At 42.4% G+C, this 24342-nt stretch overlaps 1 protein-coding gene across 1 annotated transcript in view; it reads left to right on the plus strand.

The window, feature by feature from the left end:
• LOC138736441 (potassium voltage-gated channel subfamily KQT member 5-like) overlaps positions 1-19930 on the plus strand; it is a 278988-nt gene extending 259058 nt beyond the window's left edge. Inside the window, exons 11-16 of the mRNA XM_069885971.1 lie at positions 6931-7148; positions 7903-8008; positions 10653-10784; positions 12212-12338; positions 13484-14200; positions 16726-19930. Of these exons, the coding sequence (XP_069742072.1) occupies positions 6931-7148; positions 7903-8008; positions 10653-10784; positions 12212-12338; positions 13484-14200; positions 16726-16809 (1384 nt within the window). The 3' untranslated portion in view covers positions 16810-19930. The remainder of the gene's footprint in view (positions 1-6930; positions 7149-7902; positions 8009-10652; positions 10785-12211; positions 12339-13483; positions 14201-16725) is intronic.
• Positions 19931-24342: the final 4412 nt, after the last annotated feature.

Raw genomic sequence — 24342 nt, forward strand, 5'->3', positions numbered from 1 at the left:
CTCTACTTCCTTGGGAGTTTGTGGAGGTTTGATATGACATCGGAAACCCTGGCAAATTTCTCCAGAAAGTGTGTGACCAGCTGCATCACACTCCAGTATTCAATACACCTGAAGTGGCCTCCAAAAGGAAGTGAACAGAGCCCTGGACATCACAGGCAAAACCATCTTCAGCATCAAAAACATCTACAGGGAACACTGGCATCAGAGAGCAGTAGCAACCATCAAGGACCTACACCACCCAGCTCCCGCTCTGTTCTCGCTACTACCGTCAGGAAAGAGGTGTAGGTGCTATAAGACTTGCATCATCAGGTTCAGGAGCACCTGCTACCCCTCTACCATCAGACTCCTCAATGACAAACTCAATCAGGGATTCATTTAAGGACTCTTGCTTTTGCACTTTATTGATTTTATTTTCCTCTCTGTCGTTTACATTTCTTTATTTGTTTGCATGTATAGATTTTTTTTGCACTACCAATAAGTGGTAATTCTGCCTCACCCACAGGAAAAAGAATCTTAGGTTTGTATGTGATGTCATGTATGTACTCTGACAAGAAATCTAAACAAAACCAACATCATGTTCTGTCTTGTGTTCCCTCACTTACTTTGGGGTGGGATGGAGGGGTTGGAGTTTAACAACTGGGCTTAATATGCTAAGGTGAAGGTTCATTAGAAATGTGCCATAAAGCTTAACTTCCTGGGAGAGACAGTTTAATCAATTCAATGTCATATGTTTGAGAAAATCTGCAATGAATAGGAAAAGGTTAATGGCCTGGGTTGTTAACTCTGTTTCCCCAGGCATAGATGAGTATTTCCTGCATTCCCTTTTTAATGAATTCTGTTGCCATGTAGGTTCCACAGTGACTTGCTAAAGTTTTGCTTGGAAGTTACTTAGAAAAGATTGGAGGAAACTGTGTCAGAAATGTAGTTAAGTTTGTCAATTTTGCTGTTCATTTTTCAAATTTCAGGGATGCCCATTTATAAAATAGAGATTGCACCCATGGGTGCTGTTTGCATTATGATAATAAATGAGCAGGAAAAGCAGCAGCAAGGATCCTTGGAGCAGAAGCCGGCTGTTCCTTACTTCCTTTCAGTTCCAAAGCAAAGAGGATCAATTGAGTTCTCTTTTGCAGTTGTACAGGGTCCTCAAGCTCAATCTGAGCATCCTTGCAGTCTTAGAACTTCCTTGCCTGAGAGGGTTCAGTGCATCTTGTCTATGCTGCAGATAGCTGCAGCATATTAGAGCAAACTACAACTGTAGCAGCAGCTGTTGCAGTGACCAGCGCCCTCAATGTCTTTGCCTTAGGAAGCTTGCAAAGCTCTGCTGAAGATACTTGAAGGTGGCCTTTCACAAATGGATAGGAAAGATGAAGGCTGACTTATTTTCCAAGGCAGCTTTTGCTTTGTTGGAGGTGACTACATTTGGAATGAGCAAGCACTGGGCTAGCAGCTTCCTCCAATAGCCAGCTCCCTGCTGACTATTCAGGCACCCTCCAGTTCAGCCGTTCTCAATTTATTTTGGCTATGGTGCCCTTTGGACTAAATGTTTATGGGAGAAGCAGTCAAGTTTAGTTGCTTTCTTCTGTACTTCTCCCTGACCAACTACATAAAAAAACAAAATTATGTTACAAGGTGCGGTGTGCTGTCCATCACAACCAAACAACAAAACCAAAAGACTGCACAACAGGTTTTATTCGACATAAACTTCCACAGAGCCAGACGTGAGATTGTGCTACTGTAAACTCTGAGAGTGTTTTCGAAGGGCCGGCTTTGGCTTATATCCCGGAGGGTGATTGACATCTGACCGGGTGGGGCTTAGTCTATTCAGGTCAGCTGATTGACAGCCGGCCAGCTGCGATCTTGTCCGCATGCTCTTCGTGATCTTGTCCCCATGCTCTTCTGCAGGTACAGAGGTTGGCCCCTGAAGTAGGCCAGTGGTGTACCACCACACAAGGTTAAAAGAAAATAAAGCTTTTACTCTTGAGGTAAAAACTGTGAATTGTGATTGCAGAACAAATAGGAAATAATTCTTATTGAAAATGTAGGGAAGAAGAAACATAAACATATATGTGACAAAAATTTTAAAAAGATTCTTAGTTTGTACACAATGAGTCATTGGGGTGCCTTAAGCATAAACTTGAGGATGTGATAATAAAAATAATCCCGAAAAGATGAAAATTATAGTAAATTCCTTGAGCCTGATGTTCCTGTTCAAGTTTTTTGATGTCAGGTTTCAGACTGGATAGTGAGAGTTAAAGGTCACCACTTGTGATATCAGGTCAGTTCCTGGATATTGTCAAGGACAACTACCTCACTGAATCCACATTCAACTAAGTATGTTGAGGGAAAGGCAATTGAAAATATTTTGGCCTTTTTCCCATAGCTTTGGAAATCTATTCGGCTGATCATCCTTATGTGATGAAATTTGTTGGTTTCCAGCAGAAACAACATTACTCATGACCGGAGGAAAGTTGCTATAAATTATAGTTCGGTAAATACAACATTTACAAATAATTAGAACAAAAGAAGAGAGAAAAGTTATCTTGGTTCATTGACCATTCAGAAATCTGATGGCGGAGGGGAAGAAGCTGTTTTTGTACCGTTGTGTGTTTATCTTCAGATTCCTGTACCTCCTTCATGATGGGAGCAGTGAGAAGAGGGCCTGGCCTGGGTGGCGGGGGTTCTTGAGGATCGAAGCTGCTTCCTTATTTATCACCCACTCTGAAGATCAATCAAGGTCTTGAGTTTCTGTGTCTACATCAGTCGGTTGGTCCTCATATGGATCCAAAATGGGATATTGAGATTTAACAGGTCATTAAATCTTTCCTGCAGATCTGTGTGTACTTTCTTTAGGTGTTTCGCATCAACAGTAAAGTCATCATCCTTTGGTGGCTCTGCGTTCGTGTTCAACTTTGGAAATTGTAAAAATTCCTGATGCCTTGATATTGCTTCAATAGATTTCAAGCTTTTTAAGGAAAGAAACAATGGCTTCCTCACTATCAGTGAGGCTATTGTATTTACCCTGTAAGATCTTGTTCAATAAATTCAGGTTTTCAAAGCTATCTGCCAGATAAAATATGTCCACGTTGGCATCAATGAGTTTTTTTTTCCCCATGCTTGCTATGAAAAAGGAAATAATCATGTCCCAGAGGACAGCAAAATGACAAAGACCATTTCCTTTGGACAGCCATCTTATCCTGGTATGCAGCAGTACCTGGAAATAGTCGTCATTTTCTTCACCCAGCTTCCAGAATAGACGGTCTTGAAGGGGACGTTATAAAGTTTACAGTCTTTATGTCCTTTGAAAGTGAAGCATTTAAATATCCTCTTAGGTTTTAGCCACTAAGTGCTCCTTATGGATGATGCAATGAACAGTGAAGACTGATGGACCCTCTATCATCCAACCATTGAAGCGTCACCATCACTTGCACAGGCAGTTATGTTCTTGATGGATACTGTTCTGGTTTATGTCATTCTTAACTTCTCAGAAAATAATGAGCCCCTTAGTATCTGTTTTAATCCCCCTGGCAAACAACACCTCTTCCACCAGCACGTTTCCATTCCAGAATCCGGCAGAAGCCATGAGGACATCTCATTCTCTTGCAGAGTGGATTCGTCTAATTGTAAAGAGAATTTCTTGGATTGTAATGAAATGACAAATTGTTTTTTTCCAATATTACCTTCCCATTATCATCAATTCTTCTAGAAATGTGAAGCAAAACTCTTCAACCTGCACACTTATTTCCGAGGACTGATGGAGATAGAACAAAAGTGGAAAACCGCAGTAGGCAATTCATTGAAAGGAATTGTCTGAATAGTTTCTTTGTCATTTAAGTTCACGATGTCAGATATTTTTATAGACACTGAAGGCAAAATAAGTGACTCGGCAACATTATGAGCATTTATACTTTAAGCAATCAGATTTCAGGTTTATTGTCAGAGGAGATCCATGACATCACATTCAGCCCTGAGATTCTTTTTCCTATGGGCCAAGCAGCATTGCCACTTAGTGATAGTGCAAAAAACATAATGTATTCATGGAAACAAATAAATAGATCTAAAAAACTATCTGTGCAATACAGAAAGGAGGAAAAAAATCAAACAATTAAGTGCAAAAGCAAGAGTCCTTAAACAAGTCCCTGACTGAGTTTGTTGTTGAGGAGTCTGGTGGTAGAGGGGGAGCAGCTTATTTATTCACTTATCTTGTATGATGCAAGAAGACCCTTTTCTGATTTATGTGACACTTGAATAATCATCTCTTTCAGCATTGGCCTCTCAAAATAATCTTGGAAGTGTTTTGTAGTCATCTTTGGGTTTATCTCCCCTTTATGTACAGTCTTGAAATGCTGCTCCAGCTTGCTTGGCCCCATGCTTTCACTTGAAAAATGAAAATTTCAAACACAAGAGCAGAGAAAGGTATTGTGGAGATGTCATGAAACCCTATGATAAGTGTTCCATCAAACACTGCCGACACTTCATTGGTAAAATTATATCTGAAGTAACTAAAATTAACTATTCAAAACAAAAACAGGTATTACAAGGGTTAGCTCAAATCAGCTTAAATTTTATGTAAAATAATGAACAATACGTGCCTTCTTCTATAAAAGCTAGCAGAAGACATTCGTTCACTACTACCCATCGTGGAAACTGAAGTAAAATGAGGGTGCTTATAGATGCGAGAAATTTGAAGTAAAACTCTTGGACCTGCACGCTTATTTCCTGGAATTGATGGCCATAGAACAAAAGAGGAAAACTATGTGGTAGGCAATTCAGAGCAAAGCTGGTTCCACCTCAGCCAAACACAATCATGTCGAAGCAATGAACACTCTTAAATCATTGTTAATTTTCCTCATTTCTCTCAGTCATTCTGAGCTGTCTCCAAATGCCTCCAACAAATATCGTGTTGCTTGGCAACTATGCAGCAAAGCCTAGCAGCAAAGTCCTTTCCTTCCCCCAAAACCATTCAGTTTCCATGCCCCCTATAAGATTTTCCCCCCATTAAGGATTTTGGTCTGTTGCCCCCTCCCACCTCCCCATATGTGCTGTTGAGAATGGCTCCTCCAGAGCACCCTGGACCATGCATAAATAAGAGGGGGATTGAGACTGCCAACGTGCAAAAGATATTTCTGTCATGTGGACCAGGTTCACTGGTAGTTGCTCTGGAACTTCCCTGATTTTTCACACCTATGTGCACGCCTAGTCACTGGCTGCTCAGGGTCACGGTTGCAAAAGCCAAATATTTCAGTAAACAAGCCATAGAGTCATACGACACCCACACAGGCTCTGTCCATGCGCAACATCAAATGCCCACATCAGCTTTCCATTTACCAGCCTGCTTCGCCTTGGCCATTGGCACATTGAGGGCACACTTGAAGCGTGTTTGATGGATCTGGAGGGGTACCTCGTTATTACATCCACTCAAGGGCTCAGGGTGGTGATGGAGTGCTGCAGCAGTGGGGGCTTGAGTCATGAGCTGGAGAGGGAAGAGGAGATGTTTCAAACTTGAGCTATTCTTCGGGAATGCCAAAAATCAGGCAGACACAAGAATAAAAAGATGGAGGTGGGAGGAGCACAGGCTGGCAGGTGACAGAAGGATACAGGTAGGAGAGGGAAGAAGGGAATGGAGTTTACAAGTGAAAGGGGGCGAAACAGATGTCTAAGAAAGATCTGCCTTTTTTTATGTCAACTGGCTTTTGCTTTCTATGGATGCCGCTGAGTTTCCAAAGTACTTTTAAATTGAATTGATTATTGCTATGTGTACTAAAATAGAACAAGAATCTTTGATTTGCCTGCCATCCAGGGAGGTAAATTCATACTTAAGTACAGCAGGTGGTGCAATATAATAAGAGTAGGTATCTAACCGGGTAGAAAAATGATAATGTATGTAAGGAGTGGGTCTGACAGGAGGTGACCAAGGAGGGGTAGGCAAGCCACCAAGCTCATAGCTTTAGGATCTGTTTCTTAGCAGGATAGAATTTTGCATGTTGGCAAAGCCATCCAGAGAGTGAGATCTTTTCCCATCAGCAAACAGAAGTGGAGATTAGGGATATTGACATTTGTGTTTGAAGAGAAACAAAATGGGGAGTGTTAATATGTTGCTCAAAAGTATGGAACATTTCTAATGAGCCTCCAAACCTTGCACCTCCCTTAAGCAACAGTATTGCCCCTCAGCCAGTCTCAAGCAGGATGGAGGGTGTGTTGGTATGTCCAGTGTAAGAAGCATGACCGGATTCCCATTCAGTGCCCTCCCCAGCCTGACACAGCACGGTGCCTGTAATTCAGTGGTTGGTCAACCACCCTCAGTGCCCACAGCCTCCATGCCTTCCCTCATTTCCATTGTCCAGCTGCGCAGACTCAGGTCGGCAGGCCCCTGGATCACCAGTCTTGGAGGCCGTCCGCTATTATGTGGCTCAGGGCACTCTGCTCTTCTGACAGAAGGCTCAGTGGATGGTGGATGAAGAGGAAGCTGGTGGGAAGTCAGGCAGAGTTAGTGGCACGTTTCCTTTCTTCCAAACTGGAAAATCCCACAAGTGCCATTGCTTATGGTAACGCGATATTTCTCCAATATGTTAACAGTGGGAAGGGGTTAAAGATGCTCTGCCAACTGTTTGAATGTGAACACTCTGTGTTGCTTTTGCTTCTCCTGAGCTGCATTTTCCCTTTAATCTGTGTCATGAATCGTTTACTTTTCCTCACTACTCTGTTTCAGCCACTATACTCAGTCTCTTTTAATTTAGTCCCTCCACTGCTTTGCTACCACTTTCTTCCATTGCTCTGTGCCTTCAGCTGTAGGAAACTTACTTGTATTTGAAATGTATTGGAATAAGCTGAAGAGCCTGCAGAGAGTGGCTCTGAACCAGAGACTGATCAGAAGCAAGGTTCATCTGATGATATTTATGACTGGAAAAATATTGTGTCTCTTTCCTGTCTTAGCCACAAATTAAGCTTTAAGGATCGGATGCGGATGGCAAGCCCCAGGGGTCAAGGGGTGAAAGGGAGACAAGCCTCACTAGGCACTGACCACCCCATCAGCGACCTCACCACAGAGACCAGTCCCACCAAGATACAGAAGAGCTGGAGTTTCAATGACCGGACTCGACTGCGACCTTCGCTGCGATGTAAGACCAGCCAGGCACGTGGAACCTCAAATGGTGAGAGAGCGACCGCATTATTCTTGTCAAGGGAGTCGGGGGCAGTGGAAAGTGTTCATGAGATACTGGCGTCAGGTCAGGTAGATTTTGACAATCTGGGGGACTTCTTGGCGCAATAGGAGAGATGTGGAGAGAGAGTGGGAAGGATACTCTGAACAATGGGAAAGATCCTTTGCAGCTCTGTGAGAAACTGAGAGAGATCTTCTGAGGTTCTGGAAGGAACATTCTTCATTCAGCAGTGTCTCAGCAGAGAGACACTAATCAGATGGGAGTGACTCTGGGTGGTTAGAGCAGCACCAGATGGCTGCAGAACAGGTTAGTTATCAAGAAATAGAGGGTCTCTTAGACATTGCATTAGTATGTTATGGGGATAGTGTGTGGGAGGGGTGTGGGAATAATGAAGTTTGGGGGACAGGACAGACTTGAGGGGAAGGTTACCTTAAAGTCATTGGGGCATGTGAGTTATCCGTGCAAATGCAGGGGGATTAAAAGGGAGGCGAGAGGTTGTCATCATTTCATATACCTCCCACCCTTCTGTCTCAGGAATGTGTTGTGACTTAGAGGATGATAGTGGCCAGATATCTGAGAATCTCCAAGCATCTTAAAGGATTTGTCCTTGGGGAAGATTTTGTCTATGAGCATTGAGTTTAGCATATGCGAAGGATCAAATATGTTTGACAAGTAAGACTCATTTTTCTGATTTATTCGAGATAGTGCACCAGGAAATAAACGATCTGTTCAATTCCTTCTACAGATGCTGTCCTGGCTCCAGATGAAGGCTTTGATGAGAGAGGAGGGCATCCTGAGCTCTCAGTGGAGGAACTTACACCTGTGTTCAAGACTGTTATTAGGGCAATAAGGTGCAGTCTTCCAGGAGATTGCTTGGTCTTTCCAGTGGTCACTGTGCTTAGATAAGAGTGATGGTGTTGAAAGTAATGCAATAGGAGAATGAAAGGACTGATTAACTAGAGAAAACTGAGTGGAGGTAAGATGACCTTCTTTAAATTGGTGAACTGTAACTAGTGGAGTTCCTCAGTAATCCAATTTGATCCTTGACTTCATTGATGTCATGGATGAAGGGGCTGAGGATAATGCAGCCATGTTTCCTGATGATACATAGATAGTTGATATTGTTAAATACAAAGAAGATGCAGAGAATCTACAAACAAACAGATATGATTGGATCAAGTGAATGGGAAAGAAATATGGCAGAAGATAAGACTTGCCTGGATGAGTGCAGCTTCCGCAGCGCAGCAGGTTCATCAACAGACAGGGCACAGCAGCCCACAACCATTTACTCACTCCCCCACCCGACACTCAATTTGTACCATCGGCAGGATGCACTGCGGCAATTCACCTCAGATCCCACCTTCCAAACCCACGACCTCTACCAGCTCAAAGGACAAGGGAAACAAAAACATTGGGACACCACCCAGCTGAAAGTTGCCCTTCAAGGCACACACCAGCCTGACTTGGAAATATTTCACCGTTCCTTCAATACTGCTGAGTCAAAATCCATAAACTCCTTCCCTAACTGCATTGTGGGTCGACCCACACCTCATGGACTGCAAAGTTCAAGAAGGCAGCTCACTGTCACCTTCACAAAGCCAATTAAAGACAAGCAATTAAATGCTGGCTCAGTTTGCAAAGCCCACATCCCTTCAATTAGTAAAATAATGGGGGGGGGGAGGGGAGGAGTAAGGCTATTCATTTTGGTCAAAGGAGTAGAAAAGTCCTTTTTTAAATAGTATAAAAACTATCATATGTTGGTCATAGAATCATAGAGAGATGGAGCTCAGAAAAAGGTCCTTTGGCTAAAGGAGCCATTGCTGACCGTAACTCACTCATTTTTAAACTAATCCTACCCTAACATATTTACCTCCCACATTCCCATCCCTTTCCCAGATTCTACCACCCACCCACAGACTCAGGGCAATGTATGGAGGTCATTTAACCTTCCAGCCCACACATTTTTTGAGATGTGGACGTAGCCAAATTTCTCAAAGGGAACCCACCCGATCACAGGGAGAAGAACATTCAAAGTCCGCATAGACGGGACTGAATGCGGGTTCCTGGGGTGGTGAGTTGGCAATTCCAGTTGCTGCATGACTTCTGTGAAGATCCAACAAGAAACTCAGAAAGTTAACCTATGACTGTAACAGGTCATTTGGAAAGTAGATAGACCCACAGTAAGAGGATTATAATAACAGGACTGGGAAGTCTTGCCACATCTCTGTGACGTTAGTGATTCAACATCAGAGAGTCAATCTGTATCATATTTGCTCTCCTTATTTAAGGAAGATTAGGTATTCCACAGAAGATGCATCAAATTGACTCCTGACATTGAAGCCTGTATAACATATTGAACAGAATGGCCCCAGATGCTTTTGGTTTAAAGGAATGATAAGGGATTTTATACAAAGGATTCAATGGGATTGATTCTGTGAGGCCAATTCTCCAGGTAAGAGAAACCAGAACTAGGGTACAGATTAGCACTGTGATGGGGATTTTCTTTTTCTTCGAGAGGACTGTGAATCTGTGGAGTACTGTTCTCCAAAAACCTTTGGATGTTAAATTATTAATTATATTCTAACCTATAATAGGTGGAATTTTTTTACTGGAAGAAAATCGAACAGGACAGAGAACAGACAAGCTGATTAAAGTGGAGCTGTTGTCGGCCAATTGAGAGAGATTGGCTGGTGAAGTTGGCTAACCATTTATCAGAGCAGTCAGGATGGTGAATTCTATTGAGCAAGGGGATTACCATCTGGTCATTTTTTATTCTTTTATTCATTTCCTATATTTTCTCCAATTGCACTCCAGCCCAGTGTGGTACTGGATGTAAGACTGTTAAGTTGTCCATAATCTGTTATGAAATTTATTCCCCCTTTGGCATTAAGCCATAGGTTAAAATGTTGAAACATCTTGAGCTTCACAGAATTTCAGAGGGTGAAACCAATGAATTAGACCCTGGATCTAGATGCCAGTTCATGGTGTGACCCAAGAGCAAGATGATGAGGGATGGAGGATGGTGGAAGAGCTGAAATTGATCTGCACTTTAATAAAACAAACCACAGCAGAACCAAAGAGCATACAATCAGTTATAGCAGGAGTGAGGGGTACAAAGAAAGAGTAACAATGTCAATCATTATTTGCACTGAGCCTCATTCAAAGTATACAGCATCCTGGTACATTTTATATAGTCCTTTGGAGAGGTGTTTTCATGCAGTTTTACTTTTTCTTTTGGCAATCTAATGTTTTTGCTTCTTCTGTCCTTCATAGTTTCTGTGATTTACAACCCAGCAACTTTTAGATATGCCATATCTCTTACTTAATACTCCCACCCAACTCTAGTTATGCTATGCTTTGCAGCTGTGGACTGCTCAATCACAGCAGAAGTCCCCTTCCCATAATTCTTTACAGAACAGCCACATTTCAGGTCTCGATTGCTTGACATCTCAGTCAGAATGCTATGACTGGACCAATTACCCTGGTGTGTTGCAGGTTTATGAAGTTTCATGTTGCAAAACGAAAGTTCAAAGAGACTCTACGACCATATGATGTGAAGGATGTGATTGAGCAATATTCATCTGGACATCTGGACATGCTTGGCAGGATTAAGAGCCTGCAGTCACGGTGAGTGTGGCTACCAAAGCTCCATTTAGTCTCAATGTCATTGACACCTAGTGGTTTATTTAGTAGTACCCTCATTTCTAAATTGGAAAATTGTGAATGCTCTCCACAGTCTTTCAATTTTAGTGCAAAAATCGAGATTGGCATTCCTGTGCAGGTCAGATACACCATTAGAGGTTTTGTCTTCCAGTTTCAATGTTAAACTGAAAGTGTCCATTACCTTATTAGGTGTCCATTAAAACTTCTTTGGCACCATTTAGACAAAACATTCAGGTGGTGACCTTGCCAATCTATGTTTCAGCCAGATTTTCAGATTGATTGTCAAAGTACAAGCATGATATCACATACAGCCCTGAGATTCTTTTTCCTGCAGGCCAGGCAGAATTACCACTATGGAAATGCAAAAAAAATGTACTCAGCTAAAACATGTCAACAAATAAAGAAATGTAAACAAACTGTGGAATAAAGAGAGAAAAAAATCAATAAATTGCACAAGTAAGAGTCCTTAAATGAGTCCCTGATTGAGTTTGTTGTTGAGGAGTCTGATGGTGGAGGGTAGCAGCTGTTCCTGAACCTGGTGGTGCAAGTCTTGTGGCATTTATACCTATACAGAATGTTTGGTCATTTCACTTCATGTGCTTAAATTAGCTGCTGCAGTTATTCCAATAATGGCTACATTTAAATAGTTCTTTCTATGAAGTGCTTTGGGACAGCCTGACACTGTGAATGGTGCTATAAAAATGCAGTTCTTTAGCCAAATTGGTCTTGACCCTGCCTCTGCTCTGATGTGCAGAAGATAGCAGTAATTTTCCATTGTCAGGCAATGTAAGTTGAAAACCGCTGTGCAGATCATATACATTTGTCAGGTAATGACTATACAATCTATCCATTTGGAAAGTCACATTCTCCGGTTTTTAGGTGCACTCTCTCAGGAGTACTATTTCCTCTATCCCCTGATTTTACGTCTGAGATTATCAGATCTCGGAAGCTAAGCAGGCCCAGGAGTGGTCAGTACTTGGAGGGGAGATTGCCTAGGAACACCAGGTGCTGTAGGTTTCTGTGAGGGGCACTGGACAATGTGGTGACTCTCTGCTTGAAAGTTAAAGAATTTCATGTATGTAACATTCTAAATGTAGTATTACGTGACAATAATGGAACCTTTACCTTTTTACCTTTACTTTGGTAACATCAGACTTGGAGATTAGAGTGGGTTCAAGTGGGATCTGCCCATTTTTGCATTCCTGAATTTAAATGTATAAGTGTACCGGTACGTGCCTTATGGTCCACGCTGATCATGTTCACCTTATGATCTCTGGTTTATCACAAAAGTTTCTTTCTGTGTAATTAAATTGAGGTTAAATGAGAATGAAGTGGACTGAAATGGAAAAAAAAATTTCCCAGTTTTCCTGACTTTATTTCATTCAATTCAGTGTGGATCATATTCTTGGGAAAGGACAGGTCACATCAGAGAAGCGATCTCGCGAGAAAGGACCACCAGACAACGACATCACGACTGATCATAGCATGATGGGACGGGTGGTAAAAGTTGAAAAACAGGTAATGACGGGGTGTAACATGAAAGTCTGCAGACACTGTAATTGTAGTAAAAACACTGAAATCCTGAAGGAAGTCAGCAGGTCTCAGCGTCCATAGGAGGTGAAGATGTATCACTGACATTGCAGGGAAAAATAAGGGCAGGTACCTGAATTAAAGGGCTGAGGGAGAAGGGGAAAAAAGGGCAGGGGAGGAGCACAGACCAACAGACAAAAGGTGATAATTGGACATGGCTAGGAGGACGGGAGAATTGGTGAGAATTGATCGGGGGAGGGGGAAAGTGTGGCTCTGTGAATGAAAAGGTGGAGGAACAGTGACAGAGGAAAAAGGAAAGGAGAGAGGGGGATACGAAGGGGATGGGAGCTAACAGAAACCAGAAAAGTCGATATTAAGGCCACTTGCTTGGAGTGTGCCAGACGGAATATGAGCTGTTGTTCCTCCAATTTATGGGAGGTCTCATTTCATGGACAGATGCCAGCAAAGGAATGGGGCAAGAAATTGAAAGGGGTTCCCACTGAGAGGTGCCTATGATTCCAGTGGACAGAGGCAAGGTGCTCAATGAAGTGGTCTCCTAGTTTGCATCCAGTCTCTACAATGTACAGGAGACCACAACGGGAGCGCCAGAAGCCATAGATGACCCCTGTAGATTCACAAGTGAAGTGAGGCTTCACTTGGAAGGTCTGTATGGGACTCCAAATGGTGGTGTGGGAAGAGGTGTGGGCGCAGGTGTAGCACTAACTGCTGTCACAGTGGTAGGTGCCAAGGGGGCGATTGATGGGAAAGGAGGAGTGGACGAGGGAGTCATATATGGATCAAACAGAGAGGAAGAAAGGAGAATATTTGTCTAGCAGTGGGATCACTGAATAGGTAGTGGAAATGTTGGATGCGAAGGCTAGTTGGGTAATTGGTGAGAACAAGGAGAATCCTGACGTGATGTTGATTACTTGGAAATAGCTTCATTCAATCAAAAAGTATAGTCTCTTCGCATCAAAGCTCTGGGATTATAGCTCTGTCATAAAACGATATGTGGATACTCAAGGTTGATCTGGCTGACTGATTCTCCTCTCTGTAATCTGCATGAGATGTCTCTGTGCAATGCAGAGCAGATACAGAGCCTTTATAATCTCTAGTGACGTTTGTCTTTGCAGGTACAGTCCATTGAGTCAAAGCTAGATGTGCTCTTGGAAGTTTATAGACAATGTCTTCAGAAAGGCTCTGTCTCAGCACTGACCCTTGCCTCACTGCAGGCACTTCCACATGAGTGTGATCAAACATCTGATTATCAAAGCCCTGTAGAGGGACTCAGCTCAGCAAGGCTCAGCAGCTGTACAATAGGATCGACAAGTGCCCGGGGGCTGCAGCTGATCCTCTCACCAAGCGAGCCAAGTGCTCCCTCTTATGGTTATGTCAGCCCAGCCCTGCACACTCAGGTTACTCCAGGTAAGAAGGGCGATGGGCCCACAGCAAATCCAATGGTTCCATCTGCCAAAGTGACGGTGACGTCTCGACCATTACCAACCTTTCAAAGTGCCAGCAGGGCAGCTCCTCTCCATGATATTAATAGCATGTCACAAGGGTTTGATCCTGACATCACCACATGCCTTGTCACTGGCCAAAGGTCAGAAATTAATTACACTCAGGAGACGCTATGGAGGAGGAGCCAGAGTGTGGAAAATGATTCCTTGGTCAAAATTTGCTCACTGACGGACAAACCATTAGAGCACTCACTATCCGTGCAAAATCTGATCCAACCCACACTGGAACTGGGGGTGCCATTCACAGGCAGGAACGACAGGAGTGCCAAGGTGTGCCCGGAGCACTATCCAAAATGGACAGAACCACGTTTTGTGCTTAGAGATGAGGAGGTCAGCACACAGATGTTTGAAACCACAAACACAAGGAGGGCTGGTACACTCAGAATGTCACAACTCACTGACCAAGCCGAGGACCCAGAGAGATCCTTGAGCATGTCTCCCATTCACCTAAACTGAGAAGAATTTTCCCTTTCTCATAATGCTTCAGTCTCTGAAATGTGTTATCACTGGACTCTCTTTGTCATTGAGACAAATCACAAAACTTTCAATGCAACAGACTGAACAAATCAAAGATGCCCTTGTAAGAGCCTTGTTGCATGAATATCTGCATGCTAAATTGGAAATGAGATTGTTTTAAATATTGTTGGAACAGCTTGTTTCTTTGATATGCCAGGAATTATTTTTGTAACAGATGTGGACAGAAACTATTTGAAGATACATCAGAGAACAGTTCAGGGATCTGAACTGATTAAGGCCGCTTTTATTTACAGCACAGTTGCATCTTCCAACTTCCTGTTGTTTTATCCCAGTTTACATCAGAAGTATTTTTTCTCTGCTTCCTATGAGATGTTGACCCTCTTCCTCTGGAAATTGTTTATAAAGGACCCAGCTTTACTCTGAAAGTTATTTTCTGAAGATATTGTTGGTGTCTTTAAGGTTAAGTGTTCACTTCAGGTTTTTCTAAGAACCTTTTCGGTGTGGAGAGAAGTGTGAGAAACAATCAGTGAGGTGGATGGTGAGGAAGCAGCGGTCCTGGAGGCAGAATGATCTTCAAATCTTGATGCATTGTAACCTGTGAGGTGCTCTGAAGGATGGGGCTTCCTTTGAAGCAGATCCAATCTTGGACAAACTCATTTCCAATAGAATAAGATATTAATGCCTCACTGAAAACAATGAAGACTTATTGTGTATTATGCTTTATATATAATTTTCTTAATGTATGTATACAAGATGCTAATATTTGTACTGATTAGATATATAATAGAAGTTTGAACAGCAGCCTGACTGGTAGATCCAGATGCTGCTTTGAAACACAACTTGCAGAGCAATTGATCATATTGTGAAAACACAGAATCTTACAGCACAGAAGGAGGCTCTTCAGCCCATTGTGCCTTTGCTGACTCTTTGAAAGAGCCATCCATATGGTCCCAGCCTCTGCTCCTTCCCTAGAGCTGTGAAAATGATTTCCTTTCAGTTATTTATCTGAAGTACAATTGACTCTATTTCTGCAGTCCTTTGAGGCTGAGCATTCTTCACAACTCATTCTCCTCATTTTGATGGCTTAGTTTGCCAATTACCTTCAAGTCCTGCGAATGAAAGCTGCTTCTCCCCGTCAACCATCATAATCCTCATGGTTTTTTTTTTCAACACTTCTGCTCAATCTCTCTTCAGGGGCGCGGGAAAAGCTGCTCAGAATTATGCTTAGCGCACTCTTCCAGCAGTATCAACATGTTGTTTCCATGAGTAGCACGGGTCCTATATCTCTGTACCATTTCATAAAACCTCCCCAACATTTTCTCCAGGGTTTTGACATCCTTCCTGCAGCGTCGGGCACAAAACTGGACTTGAAGATCCAACTGACTCCTAAATAGAGATTTATAAATGTTTTTTTTTCCCTTAGCTTCCCTGTTGCATTTGTACCACAGCATTCGTTGTCAAAGCATATTATTTTGCTCTTATTTAAAGCTGTGTTTTTCATTTGGACCTGCCACCTTCAAATTTGAAATGTAAACCCTCAGGCTTATCAGCTTGTGTACTCCCATAAAATTGTACCATTTAATTTATTGCTTCTAATTATTTTGAAGATAATACAACACCATAGACTTCTCTACATTTAACTTCACCTGTCCTGGGTCTGTCCATATCATTGGTCTGTCAGTCTTATTCTGACTTGCCGCATTTTGAGTCCTGAACACTTGGAAACGTCACCGTTGTTGCTCATCTTTAATGAATGTTACTACAAATGTAAACCATGTTTGAAAAAGAAACCCACACCATTAATATCTTAATTCTGTCCCTTTTCTAAAAATGAAATTTATATCCTTGCACCCACTGTTCCTTTCATCCTATTTATCAACAGATCTATTGCGCTGCACTTTATCAAAGCAGTTTGGACACCTGTAGAAAAATCACACACATCAATCCACTACTTCATTACTTAATTCTACCTATTTTGTTCAATGAGATTTACTTCCAATTTTCATTGTGTTCACGGGAGAAATTATTGGAAATTAAATTTCTTTCCAGAAACTTCACCAAATTGCTAGAGGAACTCAGCAGGGTGGCACGCTTAACATAGCGATTAACGCAACACTGTTATAACACCAGCGATCCGGACCATGGTTTTAATCCTCCACTGTCTGTAAGGAGTTTGTATGTTCTCCCCGTATCTGCGTGGGTTTACCCTGGGGTATATGGTTTCCTTTCACTGTTCAAATGTACGGGGGGGTGGGTTGTTTGGGTGTAAATGGCCAGCACAGGCATGTGGGCCGAAATAGCCTGTTACTGCACTGTATGTCAAAATTTAAATTTAAAAGATCATTTAAATTTAAAAAAAGGTCTCCCTGTGTCATTAGGAGGCTCTTGGGGAGGATGCACAGAGGCCAACATATGATAATTGGGCATGGATTAAAGAACAGGAGAGGAAAGGTGAGTATTGATTGGGGGAGAGGTGGCTGTGAATATAGAGCTGGAAGAAAGGAGAGAGAGGGAAAGGATGGATGGAGAGAGAGAGAAAGGCCTTTTTATAGTGGAAAAAAAAAGCGATTGTACAGACAGATATTCTCTGTCTTTAAATCACTTCACTTATCTCCATAAAAGATCCGAAGATGGATTGACTGGTTGAACTTGCTCCATCTTCTATCTGCCTAGGGGGGATGGACTCAGAAGTCGCTCCACCTCCTCTGTAAAAGGAATTCCCCTGTATGCGGCTCCAAAGGGCAGGGCTGATGATGTCTTGATGACACCATCAGCCTATGACCCAGTAGTGCAAATTTTTTTTTAAACCTTTATGGTTAATAGAGGCTGTTAAGTTGTGCAGGAGATTTCCCTGAGTTCTAAAACTGCTTGCACAGATCTCCACTAGTGCTCATACTTGCCATTTTAATTAACATATATTTTGAATATAGGCCACTTTCCCTTCCTGGCACGTATGTTTGAGGTCGTGGTGGAGGAAGGTGGTACTGCATCAGTTTGAGTATAGGCCACTTTCCCTTCCCGGCGTGTATGTTTGAGGTTGCGGTGGAGGGTGGTTGTACTGCACCAGTCGCCCCGCCTCCGTCAGCTGTAAAAGCCAGCTCCAATCTCAGCTCTGCATAAAGGTACTCCGGGATCCACATTATAGGTCATCACCAGAAAAGGTAAATTCGCCTTTTTTTTCAATTTGAGCCAACTAAAATGTGGGGTTTCAGCATAAAAAGGACTGGAGAGAGGGAGAGGGGGGAAACAGAGACAAAGGGATACAGTGGGGGTGGGTGGACTAATGGAAATCGGAGAAGTTGATGTTAATGCATCTGGTTGGAGGATGAATAGGTTTCCACTGGGAGATCCCCACTATTGCCGTAGACCGAGCAAAAGGGCTCACGTCCTGTCCAATTATTGCCTGTTGGCCTGTGCTCTTCCTCCCCCAGTCTTTTTATTCAGGTGCCTGTCTGCTTTTTGGGCATACCTTGATGAAGGGCCCAGGTATCAAACGTTGGTTATATATCTTTAACACGTATGGACGCCAAAAGACATGCTGAGTTCCTTCAGCATTTTTGTGTTTTTACTACATACACGGTGTCTGCAGACTTTTGAGTTGTCTGTTCCATCAAGACTGGGAGTCCGCCAATTCACTGGTAATGCCCTCCCAAGAAGAATTACAAATCCCTCCCCTCCAAAGTAACCCAGAATGCTTCCCATCCAGATTTTACTGAGCGCCACCAAACACCTGGTTTTCCACTTCCATTGCACCTAATTTGTGCACCATCCTATTACCTGTGACATTAGCAGCATCTTCTTTGTTAGCAGCTGAATCATGCTGTTCATGAATATCTTCCTCTTGCTCCCTACTCAAATTATTTGTCTATCCTCACACCATTTTATTATATGTTAATTAAAAACTTATATTTTCAAGTTCTTCATTTTTTTCCCCAAGTATTCTTCATTTGTATAATAACCCTGATTTTGTTACACACTTACTTCCACCATTTATACCTTTAATTACCCAAAATGTTGTAGCTTACGTTAGCTGTCTTTTTTCTCCTGATCTGGTCTCTAGACTCCCTCCTCTTTGAAGACATTCCATGTTCATTTGATTCTATCCACTGGGCTAGATCTAATTTCAATGCACTGTAATTTATCCTTTTCCTGTATTTTGATAACAGATCAAAGTTCAAATCAAATATCCAGGCCAAAGCTTCAGGTATAGGAGCACTTTCCTCTACATTGTGATTGGTTTGGCTGCCTGCTTAGAAACTTTACTGTTGCACGACATGGAAAAGGTGGCAGTATCTACCTAGTTCGGAAATTGTTGAGGATTTTCAGCATTTTCTGAGGAAGGACCCAATACTTAAGATTCTACAGTAGGGTTCCTTATTAAGAAGATCAGAAGCAGTGGTGTATATAATGTTAGTTGACCATGCCGAATTATACTTTGCTGCTAGATTGGTCTTTCCCACCTTTAACACTGAGTTGTGATAGATGTGACTGGGTAATTGAGAGCTTTCCTTTTCTCCCCCCACAATGGGAATCACGTATCTTACTAAACCTTAATGTGATACTGCTTTGAGGCAAATTCCTACAGTTGTTAAAGGCTTCAATAGTTTGCAAGATTCACCTGGGATTTGTCAGTCAGTTCTGGATCAACACCAAGATCTGTGGTCACTCAACGGCTCCTCCACTTAAGCATCTTTATGCTTGATGTTCCTTATCCTTTTCTAAGTCTAAACTAAGTAACATGCCGATCACTATTTTTCAGATACGTCCCTTGCAGAAATATCCTCCACAAGCCCAAATTAAGAACTAGGTACAGTGTTTCTTTCTTCTCTCTTGTCCTATGCAGGACATGAAAGATCTCCTACATACATTCCGTAAACTCCTTCCCTCTCTGCCCTTTGCTTCTTTCCTGTCCAGATAAGAGAAATCCTCTATTTTCATTATTTTGTCACTTTGACATATTTATGCTCAACATAAGATCTAAGATCTTCATACATCCCACCACTCCATCTGGTCGTGTCTCTCGGTACTGAGACAGATCAATGAAAAATGAATTTATTGGCCATCTCAGAATTAGTACCTTCTGTGACGCATGCAGAAAATTGAAAGTAGTTGCACAAAGTTTAAAAATTGCAATGATAAGAGCTTCAGGTTTCGTTCATTGAAAAAAATCAGTCTGTAAATTTTATGTGATATAAACACATAAAGGATGAACAGTTTACCCAGCCATTGATTCCTTTTATTTCACCTATTTGTGGTGCATTTCTTGCTTAATATTGAAACTAAAAACTGAAGATAACTTCCTAGTGTAAGGAAAATCCCTGGCAGCTACTTGAGGCTCTTTTACCATCAATTTTAACTGTGCTTAATTTCAATTCAAATCTTGTTGATATAATGTTTACGAAATTGCTTTCACCAGTAATTTATTATGTAGAGCCAGGTCATTTTGCCTTAAGTGATCTCCTCAAGATGTGATTTCAGTTTTGTCTAATTTATTTTGTTCCATAGTCGGTCAATTCTATTTCAAGTTAAGGTAATGATTTATTTTCTAGAAATACAATAAAGCAAGAAAAATTGAGCACAGTTGCTATTTATTCTTTTACACTTTTATTCATGTTTGCAAAGAGCAGGTTTCAGTTCCAGTATTTTGGACTTGATGGACCCCGTTTTATTTGCTGAATGGTCCTGTTTCCATCTGAATGAGTCATCAAATGATTGCCAGAGTGAGGGATTGAAAAGGAATCTTGGAATACGGCGAGGTAGAGTGAAAGGAAAGGCAGCCGAGTGGTGAATTCTTCAGGATGGATTTTCTGGACAGCACAGCGATGCTGCTGCCATGAAATAGCACCAGAGACCTGGGTTCTGATGCTGAGATGCCTTCAGGACAATGCCTTTTTACTCCCAAGTGCGACCAGTTCTGAAAGTAGATGGTGATTCATTGAGCAAAGTCATTCAAGGACACCATAGTCAATCTGCAGAACTCCATGGGTACTTCAATCATTCCCATTTCTCCTTGCTCCGCCAAGTACAGTGAGGGAGGAATTGAGTCTCGCAGTGAGAGTGGGAGGGGGAATAAAGAGTTACAAAATTGTGTTAAACAGGTGATCATCATTCGAGAATACATTGGCAAATCTGACACCGTGCCTCTTTGGGAAGCTGTAGCTCAAGTCAACAGACAAATGTCTGGTCCAAGAGCAAAGGTGAACCGCTGATGCTGAAAATATTCAGCAGGTCGGGCAGCACACCTGGAGAAAGGAATAGGGAGAACGTGTCAGGTCCATCGCCTTTTTACATTAGATGCCCAACTTTACCCGCTCCATAAGGCTTGGCCCACGTGGTGCAATCAAAAACTGATTCGAATCAGTTTCTAGCCTGAAGAATTCCTGTACGTGAGGTGTATGGAAGAGGCGTTGAAAGCTTTAGATGGGGAGATGGGTTCCACCTTCTCAACCTTCACCATATCTCGCTGGGGGGTGAGCAGAATGTGAAAAGGTGCGTTCACCCGGCTGGCAACGAATCTGCCTCTCAGGAGCTGTTTGATACTTACACATTAGTGATATCTTAAGAAATGTTTAGATCCTGATGCCATTGCTCCACCTGCCCCTCTAGTCCACCTCATCAGTCTCAGCATGACCCATTGCAGAGCTACACGTTTGCTTTAGTTTGGATTCAAGCTCCGTATATGGTTGTTTTTTTTTGTTTGCATTCTATTCAAAATTCTCAGATTTCCCTCAGTTCACTCATCAAACAATTTGCTGTATTTTCTGCCCAGCTAATTTGGCCCAGCTCTCCTGAACCGTGCCCTACCCTAGTGCAGCTTTGTCCCAAATATTGTTCTTACATGCCACTGAAGGAATTGTTTCTCAATAGTTTGATGACTTCCACTAAAGTTATTTTACTTCTCTGACTCCCAGAACCAAATCAAGCTGCAGTTGCCCCCTCCTCCTTGTGGAAAGCATAAATTATTCGCGAAAACAGCCTGTGAGCACTTGTTCCCCGATTCAATTATAGCCAAAGTTCAGATTTATTGTCAAAGAACATACATGATATCACTTTTTTTTTTCCAGAGGGCTTGACAGAATTTCTACTTGTCAGTCATGCAAAAAAAATCTGTACTCAAGAAAAGATACGGATAAAAAAGAGAAATGTGAACAAGAAGGAAGTCCAAACTAAACTGTGTAATTCTGAAAATAAATATTCAATAATCAATAAAGTGCAAAGTCCTTAAATGAGTCCCTGATTGAGTTTGCTGTTGAGGAGGGGTAGCAACTGTTCCCGAACCGGGTGGTGGGAGTCTTGTGGCACCCAAACCTCTTCCCTGATGGCAGCAGCGAGAACAGAGCATGGGCTGGGTGGGGTGGATCATGCTGCTCTTCAACAGCAGTGTTCCATGCAGATTTTTCTCAATGATGGCCAGAGTTTTGCTTGTGATGTCCTGGGCTGCGTCCACTAGCTTATGCAGTGCTTTCCATTCAGAGGGATAGATGCCCCCATACTAGGCCATGATACAGCTGGTCAGGACACTCTCCCCTACATATCTGTAGAAGTTTGCCAAGGGTTTTTGATGTCATACAAAACCTCCGCGAACTCCTGCGAAGTAGAGGCACTGATGTTTTCTTCAAGATGACATTTGTATGTTGGGTCCAGGAAATTCCCTCCGAAATAGTGACCTTTAGGCATGTAAATTTGCTCACCTCTCCTCCTCTCATCCTCCAATGATCGCTGGATGGCATACCCCCAGTTCCACCACCCCTGCCCCCGAAGTCCACTCCTTGGTTTTGATGACGTTGAGTGCGAGCTTCTTGTTAGTGCACCGTTCAGCCTTGTTTTTAATCTCCCTCCAGTATGCTTACTCGTCACTCCCTTTCATACAATCCACCGTCGTGGTATCACCAGCAAATTTGTAGATTGTATTATTATCGTACCAAGCCAAACAGTCATGGGAGTAAACTGGCTAAAAATGCCGAATTGCAGTGTACTGGTGCTGATGGAGATTGTGGAGGAGATGTTCTTACCAATTCTCTTTGATTATGGTCTGGAGGTGAGGAAATATATGATCCAATTACACACTGGGATATTGAGGTTCAGTCTTTACTGATCAGAGTTTACTGATCAATTTTGAGGGGATGATGATGTTAAATGCTGAACTGTCGTCGATAAAGAGCATACTGGTGTATACACCTTTGCTGACCAGGTGTTCCAGGGCTTTGTGGAAAGCCGTGAGGTAGCATCTGCTGTAGACCTATTACTGCAGTAGGCAAATTAAAACAGATTCATGTCGCTGCTCAGAATAACACAATATTATGAGTCCAGAGGACCCCAAAACCCAACAGCATTAGATATTCACCAAGACAAATGGTTACTTAAACGAAAGTTGCTTTTAATTATCTTTAAACATGAAAACAGGATCAAACTTTAACTTATTACTATCAACTTAACCTAACTTAACCCCCTTCTAATTCTAATCACATGTGTATGTAATGTGTGTGTAAGTTCACAAAAAGTTATTTGATTCACAATCCAATCTCACTTCTCACTCCTCCGTTCACCGGTATCAGGCAATTCTTATACTGTGCACAGAAGTTAACATTTTTGAAGTTCACCAGGCTTTGGTGCTTGAAAGTAAATGGTTACCACTCAGGAAGGTTCTTGTCGGATTTCAGAGAGAGATTTGTTGCTTGTTGGACACCCACAACTGATTCCTAGCGATCAACCACTTCAGTATCTTGCCGAAGAAACTTGCCCTATCAGGGTTTTCCAGGCGATAACCTCTTTCTTCCAGGTCACCACAGAGTTCCTTTTTGTTTCCCTTATTTCAAGTGAAACGTTTATTTCAAGCAGGTCCTCTCCTCTTGTATGGACCACAAGGGCTTTGATCAGGCTGAACTAAGAACACACAACCATCTTCAAAATGGGGATTTTCCACAAGCTTTCCAGCTTGTCTTGTTCCAGTCCCAGCTGCAGCTGCTGAACTGTAGAACTGAATTATCTCTCTCTCTCTCTCTCAAAACATCAAGAGGTTGGTCAAATAATGTAAAAAAAAATACCAATTAAAAAAAGAGGTTCAACTTCTATTGCACAAAATAAAGAGGTCAAAATTTGTAAAAAAAATGCACCACTTTTGAGGAATCTTCTCAGGAGGAGTGGACACTTCCCAGCTCCCCCTCTAGCTATACCACTGTACCAAAGGACAAGACAGGAAAAGTCTACAGAGAATTGTGAGCCTAGCCAGCACCATCATGTACATCAGCCTTCACTCAAATGAGGACCTCAACGGGAGGCAGTGTCTTAAGAAAGCAACCTTTATCCTCCAGGACACTCACCAAGCAGGCTATGTCCTCCCCAAACTGCTACCATCAGGAAGGAGGGGCAGGAGCCTGAAGATGGCAGACACTCAGCAACACAAGGAAACACACCAAAAAATGCTACAGGAACCCAGCCAGTCTTATCAGCATCTCGAGAAGACAAAGATATATTGCCAACGTTTCTGCTCTGAGCCCTTCTTCAAGGAAAAAATCAGAAAAGGTAGAAACAGGATAGATCAGAAAGTTTCAGAAATCAAACAATAGGGGAGGAATCCAGATCAACAAAAGGTGTTAATTGGAAATGATAAAGGACTAGGTGGCAATTTATCATGTCTGTGTAAAAGGACACATGGAAAGGAAGGACAATGGTGGGGGGGGGGGGGGGGGGTTGTTTTATGAAAGTCAGAGAAGACGATATTAGTGCCATCTGGTTGGAGGGTGCCCAGTTGGAAGGTGAGGTGTTCCTCCAATTTATGGGGAGTCTCAGTCTGGTAGTGCATGAGACCATGGACAGACATTTTGGCAAAGGGATGGGGTGAAGAATTGAAATGGGTGGTCACTGGGAGATCCGCACTATTGTGACAGACAGACCTGAGCTGCTCAATAAACCAATCTCCCAGTATGAGCCCAGTCTCTCCAATGTAGAGGAGAGCACAGAGGGAGCACTGGATGCAGTAAATGACCCCCTGCAGA

The sequence above is a fragment of the Narcine bancroftii genome, chromosome 6, assembly GCF_036971445.1.
Source record: "Narcine bancroftii isolate sNarBan1 chromosome 6, sNarBan1.hap1, whole genome shotgun sequence".
Taxonomy (NCBI): domain Eukaryota; kingdom Metazoa; phylum Chordata; class Chondrichthyes; order Torpediniformes; family Narcinidae; genus Narcine; species Narcine bancroftii.